The sequence below is a fragment of the Cnephaeus nilssonii genome (genome assembly GCF_951640355.1).
Source record: "Cnephaeus nilssonii genome assembly, chromosome: 21".
Lineage (NCBI taxonomy): Eukaryota > Metazoa > Chordata > Mammalia > Chiroptera > Vespertilionidae > Cnephaeus > Cnephaeus nilssonii.
Genome location: NC_137092.1, coordinates 9520935 through 9544584, shown reverse-complemented (window position 1 = coordinate 9544584; position 23650 = coordinate 9520935). Strand labels below are relative to the sequence as shown.

Sequence of the window (23650 nt, the reverse complement as noted above, 5' to 3'; positions counted from 1 at the left end):
TCAGCATGATGTACTGTCGGCTTCTCCTCAACCCGCCGGGTGTGGCTCTCTCATACCCACTCCCCCTGTGGACAGCGTGGCAAAGCGAGCAGGCCAGCGACTGCCGGACCCGCCTGCCTGGCCCGCGCCGGCTCCGCTCACCCACATGGTACTTCATCTCTCTACATCTCTTTTTTTTTTTTTTTCTGTAAACAGGTAGAAAAATAATTCTTACTCTCTAGGGGTGTTATGCATATTAAGTTAAACAATCCACAGGAGCATTCTCTCCATGGTCACAGTCCATTAAACATGGGCTATTTCTGTCATGGAACCTTCCGGAATCCTTCTGCCTAGACAAGGAAATGTGCACGGACTCCCATTCCTTTCTGTGCAGATGGAACAGGTATGGCTCAGCGCTCTGGCTCTTCACTTACTTGTCCGGCGCGGGCAGTTTTCACCCTTGTGTGCGTGCCCAGGCAGCGCCTCCTTTCTGAAGGCGGCACGGGAGTCCCCGCGGCCGAGGCAGCAGGATTTACTCGGTCAGTGTTCCTTTTTCGGTCCCTTTCTAGCTCCTCACTGCTACACCGCCTATGACCGTGGGGATCCTTGTACATATGTCTTTCTTTCTTTTTTAATTTATTCATTTTTTACAGAGAGGAAGGGAGAGGGACAGAGAGAAACATCGATCAGCTGCCTCCTGTACATCCCCCACTGGGGATGTGCCTACAACCAAGGTACATGCCCTTGACCGGAATCGAACCCGGGACCCCCCAGTCCGCAGGCTGACGCTCTATCCACTGAGCCAAACCAGTCAGGCTTGTACATATGTCTTTGTGTATCTGCCTAGAACTGGAATTACTGAATGGCCGAGTAACCAGGTCACAAGTTACCCTTTAGAAAGTGGACCCTACTCCTCTTGATCCTCTCACCTGACAGGTGACAGGCTTCGATGGCGTTTTCCACCAGTTTCCGGAACACCTGGAGCACCTTGGCGGGCACAATGTCCCCCTCGATGCTCACGTCTGTCTCGTGCCACTGCCACAGGTTCTTCACGAACTGCTGCACCTCCAGCCACTGCTGCAGGCCCTCGGGGCTCCGCAGCGGGCAGGGGAGCCTGGCGCCCTGCAGCGTGTAGTACCGCCAGCGCTGCTCCCTGGCCTCCCGGTACCCGGCCAGGCCTCTCACGGGGACTGTGACGAGGAACTGGCTGGGGGCCAACACCTGGGGTCCGGAGAGGAGAGAGAGAGCGAGTGTGAGTTCACAGACTTGGGAGGTCACAGGCGTCCCCTGGAGCCGCCTGCTGAGCCAGGCAGCTCCATTAACCACCCAGCCCTCAGCCATGTGATGAGGTGGACGTCCTGTCCTGCTGCTAACCCCCTGTGATGCCCCGAGTAGCACATGAAGTCACCGAGCCCCGGGCTTCGTGAGTCTGCACGGAAGAGGCATGAAGGAAACCGGGGCCTTGCAGGGCACCTCATGTTTACGGGGAGGCGTTTTCTCCCCGAAGGAAATTTCCCGGGATGTACGGCAGATCTAGGAAAAGTAACGTTATGCTTCTATTCCTAGTCACGGGTCTACTTTTGTCTAATTTAGGAGGCAGTGGAAGTGGGTGGGAGAGGGGGGCAGAGATGTGCCAACATTCCAGGATCTAATCCAGTTTTATCATTTGCATCCTGGGGTGAATTTCCCAAGATCTTACTGTTTCAAGATGCAACAAGTCCCAGAATCTTATGGGTGGTCCCTACGCCCATGACCTCGAAGTGTACTGCACCAGTACATCATGTGCTCATATACTAATTCTTCTGCTCATTCATTCATTCATTCATTCAACAGAAGTTGAGTGTCTACCGCAGGCTGCACCCTGCTGGGGGCTGGGAACGGAGCCATCAACACACATGCTCCCTACAAACGAGGGACTTACTCTGGTGTGAGAGAGGGGCATGAAGACAGATAACTTTAACCCAAATGCAAGGGGTTCTTGTGCACCGTAAGAAAAATCCAGGTCAAGGGGCACGGGGATCCAAAATAACCCAGAGCCTCGCTTCACCTGTCCCTGAAAGGGAGCGAACCCTCGGTCTGTTCCGTGAGACTGTCTGCAGGTGAGGTCCTTCTGTGAGGACGGCTTCGCCCGCTCCACAGTGGTGCACGAACTCGGGCTGGTACCCTGGCGGCTTACAGCTCTGGGGGCTCCTCGGCAGGGACAGGGGTTCCGAGGCGACCCCTGCAGTGTCTAAAGGCGACCCCTAAAGGCCACCTCTCTCGCTGTCTTCCCTCCCCCACCTGCAACCCACAAAATACTTTCTACTGTTTTCTGGACAATTCCCTCTGCCCAGCCCCAATCTATTGTCACGGTGAGAGAGGCACAGCCCTGGCTCAGGGCCCAGGGTGCGTTCTGGCTTCCACGCCCCACAGGACGGACCGCGCCCTGTCACTTCCCTGTCTCAGTCTCCATCAGCTGGAAATTGGAAGGTGGGAGCTCACACGAGTGTGTAAGTGGGGAAAACTCAGTCCCCGAGGAAGCAGGCCGTAGTTAGCATTCTCGGAGGTGTCAGCGCCTGTCACCTGCGGTTCCCGGGGGCCCCGGGTGGGCGCCCAGAGACGAGGGAGGCCGCTCACCGTGATGTTCCCATTGTACATCAGCGAGTAAGGGATGGCTTGGAAGCGGATGTCCTGGTTGCTGATCTCTGTGGTCAGGTGGTAGACGACCTTCTGCACCTCCTCCACCGTCTGGGAAACCCACTGGCGCCTCTGGTCCACCTGGTGGGCGGGAAGCAGCACAGGGGTTATTTCTGGGGCTGCCCCGGGCACTGGCATAAGGAAGGGACGGGACGGGACACAGTGGGGTGACCACAGGAGCAGGGCTCCGGGAGAGGTGACTTCAGGTCTGATGGCACCTGTCAGTGCCTCGGAGTTCAGTTCTAAAACAGAAGCATCCATTTGTCCGGCTGGCGTGGCTCAGTGGTTGAACGTCAACTGATGAACCAGGAGGTCACAGTTCGATTCCTGATCAGGGCACATGCGCGGGTTGCGGGCTCAATCCCCAGTGTGGGGTTTGCAGGAGGCAGCTGATCAATAATTCTCTCTCATCATTGATGTTTCTATCTCTCTCTCTCCCTCTTCCTCTCTGAAATCAATAAAAAAAATCTTAAAAAAAATAGAATAGAAGCACGCGTTCAAGTGTGAGTTCACAGGCTCGGGAGGTCACAGACGTCCTCCGCCATGTGGCTGGTGCCCATTTTTAATGCTGGCACACAATGAACAAGACAACAGCGAACAAGACAGGGATACTTGCCCTAACTGGTTTGGCTCAGTGGATAGAGCGTCAGCCTGCGGACTAAAGGGTCCCAGGTTTGATTCCGATCAAGGGCATGTACCTTGGTTGCGAGCACATCCCCAGTGGGGGGTGTGCAGGAGGCAGCTGATGGATGTTTCTCTCTCATCCGATGTTTCTAACTCTCTATCCCTCTCCATTCCTCTCTGTAAAAAAATCAATAAAAATATATTTAAAAAAAGACAGGGATACTTGCCCTCCAGTTGACAATACAGGACCTAGGTGTATAGGTACACACATATACACATGTGTATATATACATACAGGGTGAGGCAAAAGTAGGTTTACAGTTGTTCATATGGAAAAATAATAAATAATTAATAAATAATAATACAAGGGTAAACTCTGTTTCGCATGCTCACAACTATAAACCTACTTTTGCCCACCCCCTCCCCCATATGTATGTCTGTATATGTACTTTGTGTGTGTGTACAATGTGTTTCCAGGTAGGGTAAGTCTCCTGAAGAAAAATCACATGGGATGAGGGATTAGAGAATAAAAAAGGCTACTATTTTGGAATCGGGTGGCCAGGGAAGTCATCTCTAAGGAGGTGACGTTTGGGCCCTGATGACAGCTGGGGAAAGCAAATCCCAGGCCCCAAGGCAGGAGCGCGCCTGGCGAAGCCAAAGTCGGGGGCCAGCAAGGGTGCCCTGGGGCTGGAGGCTGGGAAAGGATGGCAGGACCAGACTGTCACGCAGGGGTTGTGGACTGTGGGGAGACTAGGACATAAGGGGGCGATAGCGCCTGCTGTCCAGGTTGGTGACTATGAAACGGGTTAGCACGTGTGGAGATTAAACAGTTTAACGCCCAGCGACTGCTTCCCGCTATGTCCATAAACCACGGCCCCCTTCTCCTCGGAACTCACCCCGCCTGGACCTGCTGACTCGGCACAGCAAGTCTCCAAAAACTGGGAAATACCCCCAGAAAAGTGAACACCAAAAATGTATGCCTTTAGAGATATGGAAGGTTTAGGGAAATGGATGTTTGTGGGAAATACAATGGAATTTTTAGTAAACTCTAGGAGAGACAGAAAAATCCAAATAATCTTTGGATGGGAAGTCTATAAGTTTTTTCTGAAATAGAGTCATGGCTCCGTGGTTGAGTGTCGACCCATGAGCCAGGAGGTCACGGTTCGATTCCCAGTCAAGGGCACATGCCCAGGTTGAGGGCTCTCTTCCCAGTAGGGGGTGAGCCGATCGATGTTTTCTGTCATCATTGATGTTTCTATCTCTCTCCCTCTCCTTTCCTCTCTGAAATCAATTTAAAAAAAATTTTTTTAAAGAGGGAATGGGAGACAAGCAAGTGAAGACAGAGGTAGCGACTCCTCCAGGAAGTTGGCTAGGGAAGGAAAAACAAACAAACAAGGACTCCGACAGGTATTTTCAAAATGCCACGCAGGTTCAAGCACGTTTAAATGCTGATGGAGAAGAGCCGGTGGAGGAGGAGGAGGGCAGAGCCACTGAGTAAGGATTTCCCAGCCAGGAAGAGCTGGGCAAGTACAGAAACCTGGTGAGGAATCCACCGGGTGCCAGGAGGAAGGAAAGATGGGTGCAAACACAGAGGAAAGGGCAGGGGATGCGGGGAATCCGAGGCTTCCTGTCTGATGGCTGTTTTCTTTACGAGCAGGAGTCCAGGCCAGGGGCTGAGAGGGAGGAGGAGAGGTGGGAGGGAGGGACTGCGAGGTGACAGACTTAGGAAATAGCTTCTCTAAGGAAGGAGGGGCTGTCTGGGCACATGTGTGCGATTGCCAGGCAGTGACCAAGACAGCGGGGGGTGGGCCCCTGTGGCGGTGGGATACCAGTGGGCCCCACGGCAAGATGCTCTCGGCACAAAGGTAACAGCTGAGGGGCTCAGCCTGGGGTTTGCTGGGCAAGATCCGCAGGTGGGTAAGAGAGCACGGGAGGGTTTCCGCGGCGGGCCGTGTCTCACACTCTGGTCAGAGGATGGACAAAGCCGGGTTAGGGACATTGGAACCAGAAGTCTGACCAGGAATAGCAGGGAAAAGTAACCCAAGGCTGACGATAGAACGCTGTGGTCAGAGTGGCTGGGAACCGCATTCTCACAGTGAAGTTCTCAGAGGGCTGAGAGGACTGAGGCTAACCAGCCCTCCCGTTGCCCTGGCCGTGGTTAAGTGACGCTACACTTGTTGGCATGCAGATTAGTCACTCTCACTGAGCAGAGTTTATGCAAAAGCAGCCATGAGAGCGCCCATCCATCCCTTAAGGGCGCCATCCATTGTGGGCCTCCCTCTCTCCAGGGCAGCTCTGTGTACGTGTCCCCGTCCCGGGCTACGTCCCTCTCCCCCGAACCAGTGTCAGGCTCATTGTTGTCCCACATGTCACCTGCTACTATTAATAGCTCAAGTCTGTGGACAACTTTTACTGTTTCAAATATAAATTATTTGGACGCCAAGATGGTTCCCTATAATAACATTCTGACCCGCTGGCATTGCAACATGCTTCCTTGAGAGAGAGGTACAGAGATGGCACTCACTAGCGTGCCAGGAACGAAATGTCACACAGGCCTGGTCACACCCCCAGCATGTGGCCCGTGCAGATGTCACCCGTGATCAGTGCCGCTGGGGAAAGCGCTGAGAACTTCCTTCCCGACAACAGGAAGTCAGACTTTTAATTCTGGAATTGCATTTAAATCCAATAACCAGTTTGTTTCTAAATGCAGGTCGGTGTGGCTCAGTGGTTGAGCGTCGACCCAGGAACCAGGATTCCTGGTTCGATTCCTGGTTAGGGCACATGACCAGGTTGCGGGCTCGCCCCAGAGCACAGAGTTTTTCTCTTGTAGCAGACCCGTCCCAGACCTGCGTTTTGGGCACAGTGTTTTGCACAAAGCAGGTGCCCAGTGTGTTTATGGAGAGGCGCACAGAGGGGTTTAGCAGAAGAAATATGGCTTCGGGGTAGAAAAAGAGCAGGCTGAAACCTCAGCATCCTCTCTGCCCGGCTGTGTGACTTTGGACGAGTTACTTAACCCACACGAGCCTCCGTCCCCTCCTCTGCGAACACGGAGGCGATGGGCGTGCATCACATAGCTGTTGGTTAGATTACATGAGATACTGTACGGGCCTCAACCTGCCAGCACCTCTCACACCATTCCTGCATTGTCTTCAATGGGCCCTGGAGATAATTCTGGCCACATATGTGCAAAGATACGTGTGAATTTCAAGGGGAATAAAAATATCCAAGACTCTCTTCTTCGCCCCAGAAACTGAGCAACAATAAAACAATACAACATTGAAGTTACCACCCCAAGATACTAACAAGAACAGCCTCAGGAGTCAATATACAATTGATTGTCAAATAAACATGTTCACTAATAATGCGAGGGGAGTCCCCGGGAAGGCAAACACGTTGTGCTGCGGTGCCAGGGACATTGCTGTTGAGAAAGTGGACACAGCTGAGTTTGATGGGTGACTATGGGGCAGAAAAGTGGGGAGCAGAGAGGCTTTCTCCCCTGGGCGGGGGGAAGGGAGGGGGAGGAGCTGGGGCCTGAGACCTTCTCAGAACAGTTCTGGTGGGGCAGGAGTGGAAGATAGCCCCCGGCAGGGTGAGGAGGGGTGAGGAGGGGTGAGGAGGGGTGAGGAGAGGTAAGAAGGAGTGAAGAGGGGGAAGGAGGGGTGGGAAGGGGGTAGAAGGTGAGGAGGGGTGAGGAGGGGTGAAGAGGGGGAAGGAGGGGTGGGAAGGGGGTAGAGGTGAGGAGGGGTGAGGAGGGGTGAGGAGGGGTAAGAAGGGGTGGGAAGGAGGTAGAAGGTGAGGAGGGATGAGGAGGGGTAAGGAGGGGTGAGGAGGGATGAGGAGGGGTGAGGAGGGGTGAGAAGGGGGTAGAAGGTGAGGAGGGGTGAGGAGGGGTGGGAAGGGGGTAGAAGGCGAGGAGGGGTGAGGAGGGGTGAGGAGGGGTGAGGAGGGGTAAGGAGGGGTGAGGAGGGGTGAGGAGGGGTAAGGAGGGGTGAGGAGGGGTAAGGAGGGGTGAGGAGGGGTGAGGAGGGGTGAGGAGGGGTAAGGAGGGGTGAGGAGGGGTAAGGAGGGGTGAGGAGGGGTGAAGAGGGGGAAGGAGGGGTGAGAAGGGGTAGAAGGTGAGGAGGGGTGAGGAGGGGTGGGAAGGGGGTAGAAGGCGAGGAGGGGTGAGGAGGGGTGAGGAGGGGTGAGGAGGGGTAAGGAGGGGTGAGGAGGGGTGAGGAGGGGTAAGGAGGGGTGAGGAGGGGTAAGGAGGGGTGAGGAGGGGTGAGGAGGGGTGAGGAGGGGTAAGGAGGGGTGAGGAGGGGTAAGGAGGGGTGAGGAGGGGTGAAGAGGGGGAAGGAGGGGTGAGAAGGGGTAGAAGGTGAGGAGGGGTGAGGAGGGGTGGGAAGGGGGTAGAAGGCGAGGAGGGGTGAGGAGGGGTGAAGAGGGGGAAGGAGGGGTGGGAAGGAGATAGAAGGTGAGGAGGGGTGAGGAGGGGTGAGGAGGGGTGGGAAGGGGGTAGAAGGTGAGGAGGGGTGAGGAGGGGTGAGGAGGGGTGGGAAGGGGGTAGAAGGCGAGGAGGGGTGAGGAGGGGTGAGGAGGGGGAAGGAGGGGTGGGAAGGAGATAGAAGGTGAGGAGGGGTGAGGAGGGGTGAGGAGGGGTGGGAAGGGGGTAGAAGGTGAGGAGGGGTGAGGAGGGGTGAGGAGGGGTGGGAAGGGGGTAGAAGGTGAGGAGGGGTGAGGAGGGGTGTGTGGGAGAGACGGTACCCGTCCTCACCTTATCCTGCAGGCAGGCTTCGAAGTTGTCCGCGACCAGGGGCTGCATGGCTCCCTGCTGGGTCCCGAGTGGAGGCTCCATCCCGGCTGCTTGAGGGGAGGCCAACGCTGTGAGCGGCTCTCCCCGCAGTGCCAGTCTCTCTGCTCGAGTCTCTGAGGACGTGCACGTGGACCAGAGACTGGCCTTCGCAATTCTTCGCTTAAGCTCCTATTTCCAAACAGTGAGCATCCATCTGTTATCTTTGGGAGGATTTAAAACATCATTTAAAAAGGAGAGTTGATGAGATGGAATTGGAGCCCACCCTAATTGTATTCCCCTTAGCGCCGTGCTTAGGCAGGAGTGCAGGGTTCCAGGTTGTCTTTCCCATCCAATACGTGGGGGCAGAATGCCCTGCACTTGGCGTCTCCCCCCTTTCACGCTCTTGTCCTACAACAGGTGCCCCCCTGGGCTCAGTATCTTATATCCCCTAGTCCTTCTCCTGTTGACAGTAAATACCTCTTGCCCTCCACCCAGAAAACCCCGTGGATTGATTTTCCTTCTTTACAATAAACAAAACAGGAAACTGCCCAACAACCAGCCTGGCACCCATCATTGTGCCCACAAACAAGGGATCAGGTCTTGTCAACCAGATCAGGGCATGATCTGCATATAGAAAAGTGCACACACACACACACACACACACGCACACACGTACACACACCCACCAACGGCAGGGCAGGGACCCTCTGCTCACCTGCTGACCTTTCACTATAACCTCCCTCTTCCCACTTGAAAGCTGGCAGTCAAACTTAAGTCAGTGTAAACAGCCCCTGGAGAGTGGAGGAAGCAATCACGCCTGGCTTGGCCAGCAAAGCCGTGCTGGGAAGCAGCTCAGGCGGTAAATCCCCAGCCTGACGGAAAACCCCACAATGGTCTGATCTGATCTCCCCGAAGCTGTCAACATTAGGTCTGCTAAGGCAGCAGCGCGCCAGGAGCCCCACTCAGCCCAGCGGTGCCCAAACCCACCAGTGCGCCTCCCAGTGCCCGGCAGGGCTGGCTGCCCAGCAACTCTGCCCTCTGGAGCCTCAGAATTTGCATATCTCACCTCCTCTGCCCGGCCCGCCCTGCCCGCCCTGCCCGCCCTGCCCTGGGGCAGGAAAGCCACCACAGAGCCCCCTGGCCGCTCTGTGCCCCACCCACTCCCTCAGCCCAGGGTGCAGCCCAGCCGCTTCCCACAGGTCCCCCTGCGAACCTGCCTCTGACGGGAACGGGGACGGGGAAAGCCACCCTCAGCACTGCCTCCAGTTCCCATTTCCTCCCATTTGTCATCTGTCTCCTCCTGCCATCACATGCTCCGGGTATTCCTCAGCTCTCTTACCACTGGCCGGGGGCTCCCAATAGCAGATGGCCCAGAGCCTCCCACCGGGGGCTTCCTGCAGCTCAGAATCCGGCCCCCACCCTAGTTGTAACCGGACCCAAGCCCTCCCGTTTCTCCCAGGTGCTCTTGTTTTTGTCCTTATTTCTGCTTCATCCTGGTCACTAACTGGACTCTCTCTCCCCTGGCAGGGCCGTTCCTCTCGTTCTGCCGTCACCCCAGATACTCGTCCCCAGATGCGCAAACTTCGTTACTATGTGCCTGCGGCTTTCCTACCGAGATTGCTCCAGATTGCAGCTGGTCACAGAGAATCTTCTCTGGCGCCGGGGCCAGTGGCACCTGCCAGATGTGAGCAGGGAAAACCACCAGCAGGGCCAGCGGAGGAGCCTGGGAGAGAAGAAAGAGGCCGGTGCTCAGTCAGGGTGGCTTACTACCGTCAGGCCTGGATGTCAGACCAGGAAAATAGGCGTGTTGTATAAACACAACCCATTCCTTACTCCATGACACGGTTCCTTACTGGCAGAGGTTCCAAACATCGCACACGGGGCCTCTGACAAGTTGAAGAGACACACTTTCTTGGCAGATACCGATCTCTGGTTAATTGGATATTGGGTCAGCAACTACGCATTGAGCAACAGTGTGCCTAAGGCACCACGCTGGGCCACTGGGAGGGACTCAACGTTGACTCAGGTCCCTCTCCTTCCTCGGGAAATATGGCTCCTCACTTCTCATGACTCACACGACGCAAGTAGGCACAGGTCAACCAGCTCGACTCAGCTTCTGCCGCGAGGACCAAGGAGTTACGTTTTCAAGGCAGTTTAACAAGGTGCTCACAAGCCTGACCCGTCCAGATGCGCAGTCCCGGCCAGGCATGCGCCCTGGCCCACCAGCAGGGGCGTCTGTTACTGACTGACCTAGTGGCCCAGGTATTTATTCCAAGAAGGTGAAGGGTTGGCTTGATCCAAATCAATCTTAAAGACACACGTTCGGCAAAGTGCACCAAGGCTACAAACTCTGACTTATTCTCTCAGAGTTTTCCTTGAATCCTGGGATGACTCAACTGTGACAGTTAAGAGGCCCAGACAGAGATAAGGGTCCATGCCGGAGGGAGCCCCCGGCCTTGAACGAGACAGGGACCTTGTGTGCTCCGTGCCCCCAGGGTAGCTGAGCACCTAACACGTGACTGACCCTCAGTTAATGGTGGTGAATATTTGATTGCATTACACATTGACGTGACATCCTTATAGATGAAATATTTTGAGATGCATGGAATCACTTTATAAAGTATTAAGCTGGGAACCTTTTCACGTTTTCTTTGAAAGGACGCTCTCTTTGGCATATCCGCATTGCTAGCTTCAGCACTCTTTTGCTCTGGGGCCATTATTATGGAAAATAAGGGTTACCTGTCCACAAACACTGAGATACCCTGACAGTGGATCTGATAAGCAAGACAGCTACTAAGTGACTGACCGGTGGTCACGTGTACCGCACGGACACTGGAAAAAAGGAGGAGGAATGGCTTCCCCAGGCAGGAGATCCCAGGCAGCCCAGCGCAGGATGGCGTCAGATTTCATCACGCTCCTCTGAACAGCGCTCAATTTAAAACTTATATTTTATTCATCTCTGGAAGTTTCCATTTAATATTTTCAGACAGAGGTTGACCGCAGGTAATGGAAACCGCTGAGAGTGAAACCGTGGATAAGGGGGGAATCGCGCATTTGGAGGAAACGCTCAGTCATCATTGTTGCAAATATCTCTTCTGTGTCTCTCTGTTTCTTCTCCTTCTGGTCTTCCCATGATGTGTGTCACGCCTTGTGTAGTCGTCCCATAGCCCTTAGATATTTGTCTGTGTTTTACAAGCTTGGTTCTCTTTGCTTTTCGGTTCTGGAGGTGTCTGCGGAGATGGCCCCTGGCTCAGAGATTCTTTTCTCGGCCAGTCTACTAAGAAGCCCAGGCATTCCTCATCTCTCCTTCTACCTCCAGCATGTATCACATGTTCAGGAGGTCACAGTTTAATCCCAGCATTTTGTCTTGGATCTCTCTTAGGACTTCCATCTCCCTGCTCATGTTGCCCATCTGTTCTTGCATGTGTCTACTTCATCCACTAGGGCGCTCGGCATTTAATCATCGTGGTTTCAAATTCCGTATCTGATAACCCCAACATCCTGCCACGTCTGATACAAATTGTGATTTACTGCCTTTCATATGCCTGGCAGTTTCTCCCCGATAGTTGGACATAATGCACGGGGTGAAAGGATTGCTGTCAACAGGCCTGTGGTAATGGGTGTGAGCTATAGAAGAGGGGAAGCGTTCTCTAGTCCCAGGATGAGGTCTCAGGCTTTTAGTGCGTTTCTGGTCTGTGAGCCTCACTGCTGATGCTCGGGTTTTCCTTTTCCTCCCTCCTGGAGTGGGCCGGCAGGGCCGGAGGGGGCCGCAGCTGGCTGCTTTCCTCTCCCCCGTGGAAGGCTGGCCCGTATGAGAGTTGGCTATTTCCCTTCCCCCAGGCCAGTTGGGCTCTGATAACACCCAGCAAGGGGCTCCAGTTAACTAGTTTTGCCAACATGATTCTGCATAATAAGAAGAGAGTCAATCTTATAACATAAACATTTGAAAGCTGGAAATTATTATTAGCCCAACTGTACAGTAATATATCTGTGTTAGTTTTCTTTATTAAGACATATCATGCTGAGACAGGAAAGATACAGGCAGAAAAAGAAACAAAAATATATGTAGGTCAGAGGCAGTAAGAGAACATTCATAAATCATTTCTCGGTATACGTCTATATTTTCAAGGTAGCTACACAACTTCAAGGGCAAGCATTTAACAGAAATATTTGAAAGTACACTGGGAGCCCGATCGGCATGGCTCAGTGATTGAGCGTTGACCTATGAACCAGGAGGTCACAGTTCAATTCCCAGTCATGGCACATGCCCGGGTTACGGGTTCGATCCCCAGTGTGAGGCATGCAGGAGGCAGCCAATCAATGATTCTCTCTCCCTTCCTCTCGGAAATCAATAAAAAATATATATTTTTTTAAATTAAAGAAAGAAACGAGGTACAAATGCCTCATGAGTGGGGGACAGCAAGAAAAGTGGCCAACTGCAAGCCAAGGAGACACCAAACTTGATGACACCTTGATCTTGAACTTCTAACCTCATTAAAAATTTTCGTTGTTTAAGCCAGGGGTCCTCAAACTTTTTAAACAGGGGGCCAGTTCACTGTCCCTCAGACCGTTGGAGGGCCGGACTATAGTTTTAAAAAAACTATAAACAAATTCCTATGCACACTGCACATACCTTATTTTGAAGTAAAAAAACAAAACGGCAAAGCACCCGCATGTGGCCCGCAAGCGTAGTTTGAGGACGTCTGTTTTAAGCTACCCAGGGCGTGGTATTTTGTCATGGCCGCTGTAGCCGACTAAGACACTTCGGTTGAAGGACTCCCTTGGGCTTCCCAGGGCTGGACAGAGAGGCATCTAGACAGACTGACATCTCAGTGGCACCACCCTCTGTTGCATCCCCTGCTACCAGTCAACCAATCGCCCCAGGAAGGGGCACTAACTCTCAGAGGGCGTCTTCTGAAGGCTGATTTTCCTGCTTTTCTGGGACACATTTCTGCTACTCTTCCTACCTGCACCAGAAGTTGGGCCAACTTTTTTCTCTCTCTCTTGTACTCGCGAGTTTCAATGCTAGAACCATAGAAAGCTCACTAGTACCGGCATCCAAGTCCCCCCTTCACTATTTGTCTTCAGGAGGCCTAGCAGGAGCTCTTCACATGAGCTCCCTGATGATCAGTCTTGGGAACAAGAGTTCTCGGCTTAGGCATCCAGATTAGGAATCTACCACAGGAAGGTCTGCGGAGCTCTCCCTCAGGACTCCAGGAAACCGAGGAAGCCCACGAAGGCTGCCCGGGACAGCCCCCGGCCTTCCCCGGAGAAAGGGAAACCCGCTCAAAGGCATGCTGGAGGCGGCACCCGGGACGCGCAGGCCCCACCTCTCTGTCTCACTACTCAGGAACCACAATATTTGTTCTTGAAACACGATTAAGGAAACCAACTGCCGAGGAACACGTGGCTTTCCCCCATAGGCTTATGGCAGTTTGTAATCTACAATCAATGTTGAGAAAATACAATCTGACCTCTCGGGCAGGAGCTCCAATAAAAGTGATCAAGGTCAAAACAGGCAGACAAAACAATAACAACAATAAGAAAGAATAGAAAAGACGTAAATGCAGCTTGGTACTTAAACATCAATGAGTCTTTTTAGTATTAAACATTTCATAAGAAAAACAAACAAAAACCACACAACCTGGTGGAACTAAGTGCCAAGTGACGGTAACAATTGAGATAACACTTTAACATTTGGCTTTAGTTCCTAAACGTGTCATATAAACACTTACATTTTTCTTGCTGCCAAGTCTTTGCCTCAGTATCTAAATCTCCATGGGGTCATGGAATAATGGAGTGAGGACAGAAACAAGTCTGATTTGCAGGATGGTAGGATACTTTTACTGTCTTCATTTGCACTCTAGCATCATGAAGGACAACAAGATATTTCAAGTCCAGGTCAGAGGAAGGCTACGACAAAGTCCTATTAACAAAGGATATGTAGGTTAAGTCCACAGTACAATGCCTATCACAGCCACCTCCCAATTCATTCTCTCCCATCACCATGACAACCAGTCACAAGCAGCCAGAACACTGGCAACCAAGAAGTAACTTTCCAGCCTGGCTGGTGTGGCTCAGTGGTTGAGTGTCGACCTATGAATCAGGAAGTCACGGTTCGATTCCTGGTCAGGGCACATGCCCAGGTTATGGGGTCAATCCCCAGTAGGGGGCGTGCAGGAGGCAGCCTATCAGTGGTTCTCTCTCATCATTGATGTTTCTATCTCTCCCTCTCCCTTCCTCTCTGAAATCAATAAAAATATATTTTTTAAAACTTTCCAGAAAAATAATTTTTTATAAAAAGAGCACAGGGTCAAATGGCTTCACAGGTGAATTCTATAAAACAATTAAAAACGAACCTCAGTCACTCACAAACTCTTCCCCCAAAAAAGAAGAAAAAGAAACGCTTCCCAGCTTATTTTATGAGATCAGTATTAATCTAATACTAAAACTAGACAAAGACATCACAAGCAAAGAAAACTGTAGACCACTATCCCTATGAATATAGATTCAAAAGTCTTGAAAATACTAGCAAACCAAATCCAGCAACATATAATAAGGACCATACACATGACCAAATCAGATTTATCCCAACAAGGTGGTTTCAACATAGGAAAATCAAATAATGTAACACACCTTATTAGCAGTATAAAAAACAAAGCCACATAATCTCAGTAGGTGTAAAAAAAAAAGTATTTGACAAAAAGTCCAAAACATTTTCATGATAAAAAATTATCAACAAATTATAGTTTAACAAGGCCATCTATAAAACACCCACAGCTAAAAGCATACTTGATGGTACGAGACTGAAAGCTCTATCCCTAAGATTAGGAACAAGACACGATGTTCACTCCAACCACTTCTATTCAACATTGTTCTGGAGGTTCTAGTATTGCATATGTTTTTTCTTCCTGAAATTTAATTCCACAATATCTTATTCACTCCTCAGCAAATAAATATTAGAAGCCTCCTTGTGCCAGGCATTCTGAAGCCCTAAGGATACAATAAGAAGTAAGGTTAAAAAGGTTTCCAGCTCATTTTTGGAGGGGGAGGAGAAAATAATAAGCAAGTTGACTGGTCAATAAACAAGATATTCTCAGCGATAAGTGCTGAAAAGAAAATAATGATGGAATCGGTTGCTTTAATAGTGGATAAAACCTAAGCTACTCTACAGCTGAGATTTTGGTCTATTTTGTTCACCTTATCCAAAGTGCTTAGAGAATCACTCAATAAATATTGAATGGAAGAATGAATAAATGGATGAATGAAGAAAAAAGAAATATATTTCTCTGAGGCAGAAAGATAGCAGCTGCATAGAAATGTTCAGTTAGAGGACCACTGGTCCAATCAAATGGCAAAATAAGAGGCATCCCTTCTTAACCCCAAACAACAAAATGACAAATAAAAAAATACATGGTTTTTAAAATTCACATGGAAACTAAGGGGTGATACTATGACTATGTCACCAACTGCAGAGCTATACAAATCGGAAGACCCTGAGCGCCAACTCCCCATGTGTTATGCATACTAGGTAGATCGGGTTCTTCCAAAACCCATTAAGATTCCCCAATGTGGAAAGATCCAGACGGGGTGTTTCGGCCTCCCAGGTCCCCATGCGGGCGCCACTGCCATAGCTGCTGCATCGGAGGCCTCTGGAGAGGAAGCCAGTGATCCTGCCAGACAGACCTGGGAGCGCGGACCAGGAAGAACCCAGATACAGTCACATCGAACGTCTGGCCTGGAGTCAAAGCAAAATACATCCTTTTTCTGATTGGTGTTTCGGATTTCTGGGGATATGTTCCTAGAAGTGGAATTTCTGGGTCAAATGGGAGTTCCATTTTTTATTTTTTTGAGGAAACTCTATACCAAATCGAACAATTAAACTCAGCAAAGCAGACCTTGTTGAGGCGTTGCCCGGACGAGACCAAGTTCCCCGCTGGAGCGGCCGACAGCCCCATCCCTGTCCCCCTGCCTTTCGGGTCCTGGAATGTTAAATCAGTTAGGTGAACTTTTACCAACCATCTCCCAAAGTTCAAATCCAGGGAGTAAAATTCTCATTTTAGGGAATCCAATTAGAACCCCTCAAATGTGCTGGCAAACGTCAGAATTGGATTTGTCCTTTTGGTTACAGATCCCGTGAATTACTAACATGGAATCATGAAAATATTACATAACCTAAAAACCTGGAGGAAAAGAATCCTCCAGGACATGGGGCATGAGGATATTTATGAACGGATTTACTATCACAAAGAAGACCGGTAGTTTCTGTCTGCATGGTGTGGATAAAATTCGAGAAAACATGGATTGATTCAATAAAAGGTCAATGACGACACTCTAACGAAACAGACAAAGAGGGATCAGGCTGCACTGAGTTGAAGGAGCATGAGAAATACAACAAGAATTGAAAATGAATTCAAAACAGAACCTTAATCAGTGGGCCAAGGTGAACGACTGGGCAAATGGAGGAAAGGAAGTGCTCAGCTGTTCAGAAAACAAGAAAGCCAGGTCCCAGCTCCCGCCAAACACTGAATTCCAAGTAAATTAAGGAGTTAATATAAAAACAAATCATAAAGGCAACCAGGAGAAAAGGAAGAGGAACGGTTACCTCCACTTGTGTGTATGAGGAACATATGCTGAAGGTCCTGCAAACTTTAACTAAATAAAAATTCAAAACTTCAAAATTAGAAAACGTGATTTCATAATATAGAATAAGTAGAGAACCCAAGTAGGCAATCAATCCACGAAAGCAGGAATACACAGAGTTAATAAGCGTAAAAACTCTTACATCTCTAGTTATACCAGAAATATGCAGATTAAGCCCTAACCCCGGACACATACCAATTTGATAATCTGGCAAAAGTCAGAAAAAGGTAATGGTGCTTATGAGGCAGTGATAGGGCAATGTTCATCAAAAATTTTAAAATCTTGCCCTAACCGGTTTGGCTCAGTGGATAGAGTGTCAGCCTTCGGACTGAAGGGTCCCAGGTTCGGTTCTGGTCAAGGGCATGTACCTTGGTTGCAGGCACATCCCCAGTGGGAGGTGTGCAGGGGGCAGCTGATTAATGTTTCTCTCTCATCATTGTTTCTAACTCTCTATCCCTCTCCCTTCCTCTCTGTAAAAAATCAATAAAATGTATTTTTAAAAAATTTAAATCTTAAAATGTATCGAAAGGAAACGTGAGGTATGCCAACTCCATATGCCTCCTTTACAATAGGAAGAATTGGGCCTAAAGTAAATAGTTAACAATTGGACACTGGCTAATGATACATCCATATGATGGAAGACTTAAAACATTACCCATACACGAAGAAAAGTTTAGGAACGGTTTTCCCTGGGTGGTGGGATTACATCTAATTTTTATTTTCCATGTTAGCTTTTTTTTTATTGTCTGACTTTTTTTTTTACAATTAACATACTTCTATTTTCATAATCAGAAAAAAGAGATAACATACAAATAATACCACTCCACAGTCAGAGTAGAGGTTGTCGGATTGCTCAGGGAGCAAGTAGGAAGGGCAAAGGGCCAAGGACAGAACCCAGGTGACCAGCTACAGATCAGTGAGTCTGCTAATATGTTTGTGCCCGCAGAGCAATGAGCCGTCCACCAGCATCAGGGTGGTGTATGTGCCATGTAACTGAGTTTGCTTCCTGCTCATTCACCTAAGGCTCCCTTGGATTCCATAACTGAAACGCAGAAGACACTGGTCGGGTCCCTCTTTCTGAGCACAACTGAGGCCAGAAAGAAGCCGCAGGAACCACCTTCTCTCCCCAAGGCCCAGAGAGCGGTGCAGACAGCGCTCCTGGCTCCCTCTCCCCACTTCCCTGTAGAGCTCTACGTGGAAACACACACCCTCCCCAAGTCCCTGGGTCCCACACTTAGCACCCACTCTGGTTCCAAGGAGAGAAAACTGGTGCCCAGGGTTAGAGGAAGAGCTGTTGTATAATCCTGCCACTCCTCCCACCAGAGGCTCCTGCCCCCTCCCTCACCCCAGGACTTCAGAAAAGTGGGAGGGGAGAGGGGAAGTCAGGTCTCAGGCATTTTTCTGTGGGAAATGGCAAATCTTCAAGGACAATAAGGAGGAGGAAAGTGGTCTCATAAAAGTCATATTTCTCCAGTTACTTCTTCATTAGTTAGCAAATGAAGTGGATCAGGTGAAAATATGTTTCCTTGAAACATGTCATATCAATTTCAGTTTTGGAAAAACATGGCACCATGAGAATTCACTTTAAAAAAAAAATTTAATGGGTGAATTAAATCCTTGTTCTAAAATCTTTGGTAGTTCCTAATTGGTACGACTTATTGAAGCTGCCCCACATGGCAGTTGGACTTTTACATATATATTACTTGGAAATCAACACAACAGACTTAGACTTATAATAAAAATGCGGTTAACATTTCATGTTAAAGAGGAAAATGAGAATGAGAAATAAGTCTCCCTGATTCTAAAACTATATTCATGAGATATTGTGAAGACTTCAGAGGATATTTAAAATGTCTTCTAAACTACTCCAGAGCTAAAAGTTATTAAGCATCAAATAAAGAAGTTTAATGAGAGGTGTGTGTGTGTGTGTGTGTGTGTGTGTGTGTATGTGCGCAAGTGCACGCACGCACGCATGCACGCACGCACGCACGCGTGAGACATGGTGGCAGTTGCTCTGGGCTTAAAAAAAATGCAGCTAATCTGCCTGGCCGGTGTTGCTCAGTGGTTGAGCATCAACTCAGGAACCAAGAGGTCGTGGGTTCAATTCCCAGTCAGGGCACATGCCCAGGTTGCCAGCTCAACCCCCAGCAGGGGATGTACAGGAGGTAGGTGATTGATGAAGTTTCTCATCAATGTTTCTCTCTATTCCTCTCCCCTTCCTCTTTCTCTAAAATGAATAAAAACATACAAAAGAAGAAGGAGGAGGAGGAGGAGGAGGAGGAGGAGGAGGAGGAGGAGGAGGAGGAGGAGAAAGAACGAAAGGGAGCCTGACGGGCACCCCAGAGATTTTTTTCTCATCTTCTCTATGAGATTGTATAACTGGATTTGGCCCCAAAATGAGGAGTTTTGACAAACTTCTCCACCCATGTTAGTTACTGACAAAAATTAAATTTCGATGGATTTAATTATGAAGAAAAAACCCTCAGTGGTTGTAAAACAGAGGGTCGTTACTTTACAATCCTTACAATGGTCTGCCCCAGGGGGAGCTTCATCCAAACATCTGAGCTTGGCTTCACCAGGGTTCCACCAGTGTCCCCTCCTCTCAACTTCCTGTCCTTGTCCTGAAAGCCAGGGAGAAGTTGGGACCATTTCTAACGGTCTTTGAATGAGAAGTGTCCCCTCTTCTCCTGAATTAACTCTCCTTCCCAGGAGGCAGGTCAGAGGGAGAATGAGGTGCATGGGTCGCGGCACAGGACAAAATGGGATCTAGACCTCGCATTGCCACTTACTAGCTGGGACCTTGAGAAAGTTATTCAATGCCCGTGAGCTTCACTGTTTCCATCAACAGAGTAGAGATTGTTAATCTAATAGACTTGTGAGAACTGTATGACATAACCATAGAATGAATGTATTTAACATGGCAACACGGTGCATGGCACTCAATGAATGCAAGGCAGTTACCATCGCCATCAACATCATTATCATCAAAACAACCCATAGAAAAAGCAGGCCTGGCTGAAATGCAAGAATCCTTCAAGAATCATAGCAGTATAGCACAGTGACTTAAGAAGTGACATCTGAAGTCAGACAATCGAGGCTTTGACTTGGGGAAGTTACTTAATTAGGGCCTCAGTTTCTCATCCATAAAATGGAATCGACAGTAAACATTTCAGTTTTCTTCTGAGGACTGGATGTGCCAAGGAGTATAAACTGTTTAGAACCATGCTCAGTACACGTTCTCTCCTTTAACCCAGCACCTCGAATAGGACGCAGCAATAGCAGGTATTCAAAATATTTGATGAATAAATAAATGTGATCTTTCCTCCCCTGAAACAATCTCTTGACTATGAGAAACGACTTAAGGAAATGGTTTGATGTTTTGTGCATGTCTTCCTACAATAAACTTGAAGCTACATGGGGTGGTTTGAAATGTTTGAAAGGAAACTGACAGCTGGACAAAGTCTAGGTGGCCACTCCATTTCTCCTGGAATGTCACTTTATGACACCTTTGTCAGCTCAACTTGCTAATGATTCTATCCCTTAACTCAAATACTTAGTTGCACAAGAGAAAAACAACATGGACTTTGCTCTTTGACAAATAATCCCTGCCCCCTCCCCCCTAAATTCTCTGCTACTGCCCCAGGTCTTCACCTGTTACACAGTCACTGTTCTCCAGTCAGCTGGACCCTTTCCCAGCCTTATCCCCTCCCCTGATGGACCGGGTTGAGAAGATCATAAATTCTTTCACTGAGAGAACTACGCTGCTTTGTCACGTTTCTGCTTGAAGATGTTTGGGAACCTACTCAGTAATAAAGGGCTTCTTCTGAGATGTGTCAGGAGAGAGAAATAAATTCAACTACCATAACTGTCCAACTTTCCCCAAAGGCATTACTTTCAGTCATTCCTCCGACAAAGCATTTCTCTGATAAATCAAAGGTGACCTACATTTTAGTCAACATAGGAGAGTCAGTTTTTCAGCTACCTAGCAAACAGAAAAATCGAGACATTGATCCAATACCTAATGATTTTTTTTTGTTAATCCTCACCAGAGGATATTTTTTCATTGATATTTAGAGAGGGAGGGGGCAAGACAGAGAAAAACATTGACATAAGAAAGACACATCGATAGGTTGTCTCCCACACACACCCCAACCAGGGGCAGGGATTGAGCCTGCAACTGAGGTACATGCCCTTGACTGGAATCAAACCCAGGACCCTTCAGTCTGCAAGCCGACGCTCTATCCATAGAGCCAAACCAGCTAGGGCTGATTTTTGTGTTTTTTTTTTTCTTAACGTGCTGATCCCTCAAGTGCCTGGAGTCCAATTGACAGCATTTCCAAACTCTTTCCGTGTTGTTTCCCTGATGAATTATTTTAAGAGAACTGAATGTTATAACATTGATGGTTGTGCCAAAATTTCCTCTCAAGAATACCTTTATAGGGTAGACTGCCTCTCAGTGGGGGCAGGGAGAGGTCTCCGTTAAAAAAACCATCAAATTCATTTATTCTACAACCAGTAGGATGAATGGTACTTTAGTCATGTCTAGAAGTACATGGACAATTTATTTAATAATCAATCCTTCTTTGCTTACTTCCATTTTTAAGGTAGAAACCTGAGACGTTGCTAAAAGGGATCCTTTCTCTCTTAAATGTATCCTAATCTTAACTCTTAACTTTGCACAAAATGGTGAGATTAAGGAATAAGAAGGTTACGGTGGAATGAAGGGTTCTAGTTATCTATAAGGAGCTTTCCTGGAGCTAAGTAATCCATAGGCCTCCCTCTCAAATGGATTTTGGGGGAGTGTCCCTTTTGAGTACATTACCTGATAGACCAGTTAAGTCAATCTTGACTGCCTTGCGCCTGGGCATGCATTGATTTAAAAAGTTAATAAATGCCTACAGTGTTCTAGATATTGTGCTAGTTCTTAGAGTTACTAAGATGAATACGATTCAGTCTTTGTTTGCTTTTCAATGTGAGGTAGCAATAGCGCTCAGATGGAAAAATGGTGAAAGATTTATGCGATCCTTCAAAAACATTTGAATGCCTATGACACACTAGGTCCTTACTGTAGGAATGAAGGAAGACATGTACCCAGTTTTCAGAGTTTATGACCTACCAGGGGAGACATCATAATGTATTAAATCACAATAAGTACTATAATGGAAACTTGAGGATGCTTTAGAGCACATAGCAAAGGTAGAGGTAATAACAGCACTGATTTTCATTTTAAAAAAACTGCTGGAAATTGTGAAGATACAGCAAAAATAAAACTCAGAAATGAAGGCAAAGTAGGGTTAAAATTCATCCTTTCCAACAGTAAGTGGGAATCAATAAGATCAATAATAGATGTAGACTTGAGGCTGTTACCCATGGTCTGGGTCTGGCTTCTCCTGACAATGACGAGGTTATATTATAAAACTTATAATTATGCACTGAAGACTCCAACAGGTTCCATCTAGTTAGGATCTCTTGCTGATGCACATAAGACACCTGTGATATCAAACAGCAGGTGGCGGTGCCAGAGGGAAGGGGGTGGGTGGGGCGGGGGTGGAAGGGGCCCGATATCTGGTGCTGGAGGATGATTTGACTTTGGGTGGTGGGCACAGAGTGCAATACACAGATCTTGTAACACAGAAATCCACACCTAAGCCTATATGACCTCTTTAACCAATGTCACCCCAATAAATTTAATTTTTTAAAAGACACCTGGGATAGGCTAAATGGTCCCCAAAGAGATCTCCATTCTACTCCCCATAACCCTTGAATGTTACCTTTTATGGCAAAAGATACGGATCTTCAAATGGAGAGAGAGGTCTGAGTTATCTCGGTGGGCCCTTCCTTATAGGGGGAGACAGGAGACCAGAGTGAGTAGAAGGCTAAGCGACCACAGAAGCAGAGACTGGAAGGCTGAGGCCAGGACCGGGAAATGCTGTAGCCTCTAGGAGCTGCAAGAGACAAGGAATGGATTTCCCCCTGGAGAATCCAGCAGAAACCAGCTCTGCTGACATGATCATTTTCCCCCCCGAAAGAGTCATTTGTCGTCTGACCTCCGGAACTAGAACAGAATACGTTTGTGTGGTCTGAAGCCACTAGGTCAGTGGTCATTTGTTACAGCATCAGTAGGAAACTAATACAACCCTCGATTACGATGTAAATTAAAAAAGTCCGTGGGAGTCTTTATGGAAAAGTCAGTGTGATTGTGGCTTCCTAACCTCAGTTTTCTGCTGCCCTTCTTCCTGTAAAAGTGAATGATCTTCATCCTCCTCTTCTCCCTCGGTTATAGTATCCGATCAGAGGAAACTATAATGGAAAAATTAATTACAATAAGAAATGGGAAGCGTATTACTAAAAACGAACTGTTCTCTGCTTTTCTTCCCTATAAATTTTAGAATTAAGTTTTCCAATCTAACTATGTTGCACTAGAAGCAAGCATATGATAGACATACTTCATTGCAGGTCATTGTTTTTCGTTTTGTACTATCAAGCTAATAGGTGTGAGACGTTAACATATTTGCTGATGACAGTCAATCTGTTTCCTCAAAAAAGGATCATCAGTGAGATGTTGTTAGTATTTCTTCAGTACCACTGACCTAGAGAATATCATGCTAAGCAAAATAAGTCCGATGGAAAAAGTTGAGAGCGATATGATTTTACTCGTATGTGGGATATAAAACAGAAAGCAACAAACGAACAAATAAGACAAACAAAAAAGCTCATAGACACAGACAACAGTATGGTAGTGACCAGAGGGAAAGGGAGGTGGAGGGAGGAAAAAGGGGTCAAACATATGGTGACAGAAGGAGACTTGACTTTGGGTGATGAACACACAATACAATATACAGATGATGTATAATAGGAGTATGCCCTTGAAATCTATCTAATCTTATTAACCAATGTTACCCTAACATGTTTAATAAAATTTTCAGAAAAGTAAAAAAAAGAAAGGACTAGCGT

The 23650-nt window shown here is 48.4% G+C and overlaps 1 protein-coding gene across 14 annotated transcripts in view; it reads right to left on the bottom strand.

The window, feature by feature from the left end:
* Nucleotides 1-22602, bottom strand: part of MAB21L3 (mab-21 like 3) — a 166130-nt gene extending 143528 nt beyond the window's left edge. For 6 of the 14 annotated variants that reach the window (XR_013812935.1, XR_013812936.1, XR_013812937.1 and 3 more), the window contains exons 1-5: nt 9887-10097; nt 9666-9776; nt 8036-8242; nt 2596-2736; nt 909-1200 (exon numbers count right to left, since the gene is read on the bottom strand). Coding sequence is in view for 1 of the 14 variants with exons in the window: in XM_079761070.1 (XP_079617196.1) it covers nt 909-1200; nt 2596-2736; nt 8036-8242; nt 9666-9776; nt 9887-9925 (790 nt within the window). In the remaining 13 variants the exon portion in view is untranslated. Of the gene's footprint in view, nt 1-908; nt 1201-2595; nt 2737-8035; nt 8275-8768; nt 9020-9040; nt 9068-9266; nt 9334-9665; nt 9777-9886; nt 10098-10128; nt 10148-13788; nt 13980-22467 lie in introns of those variants that run through there. The other 8 variants (XR_013812933.1, XR_013812934.1, XR_013812940.1 and 5 more) reach the window with 8 other exon arrangements.
* Between the last annotated feature and the right edge of the window lie 1048 nt (nt 22603-23650).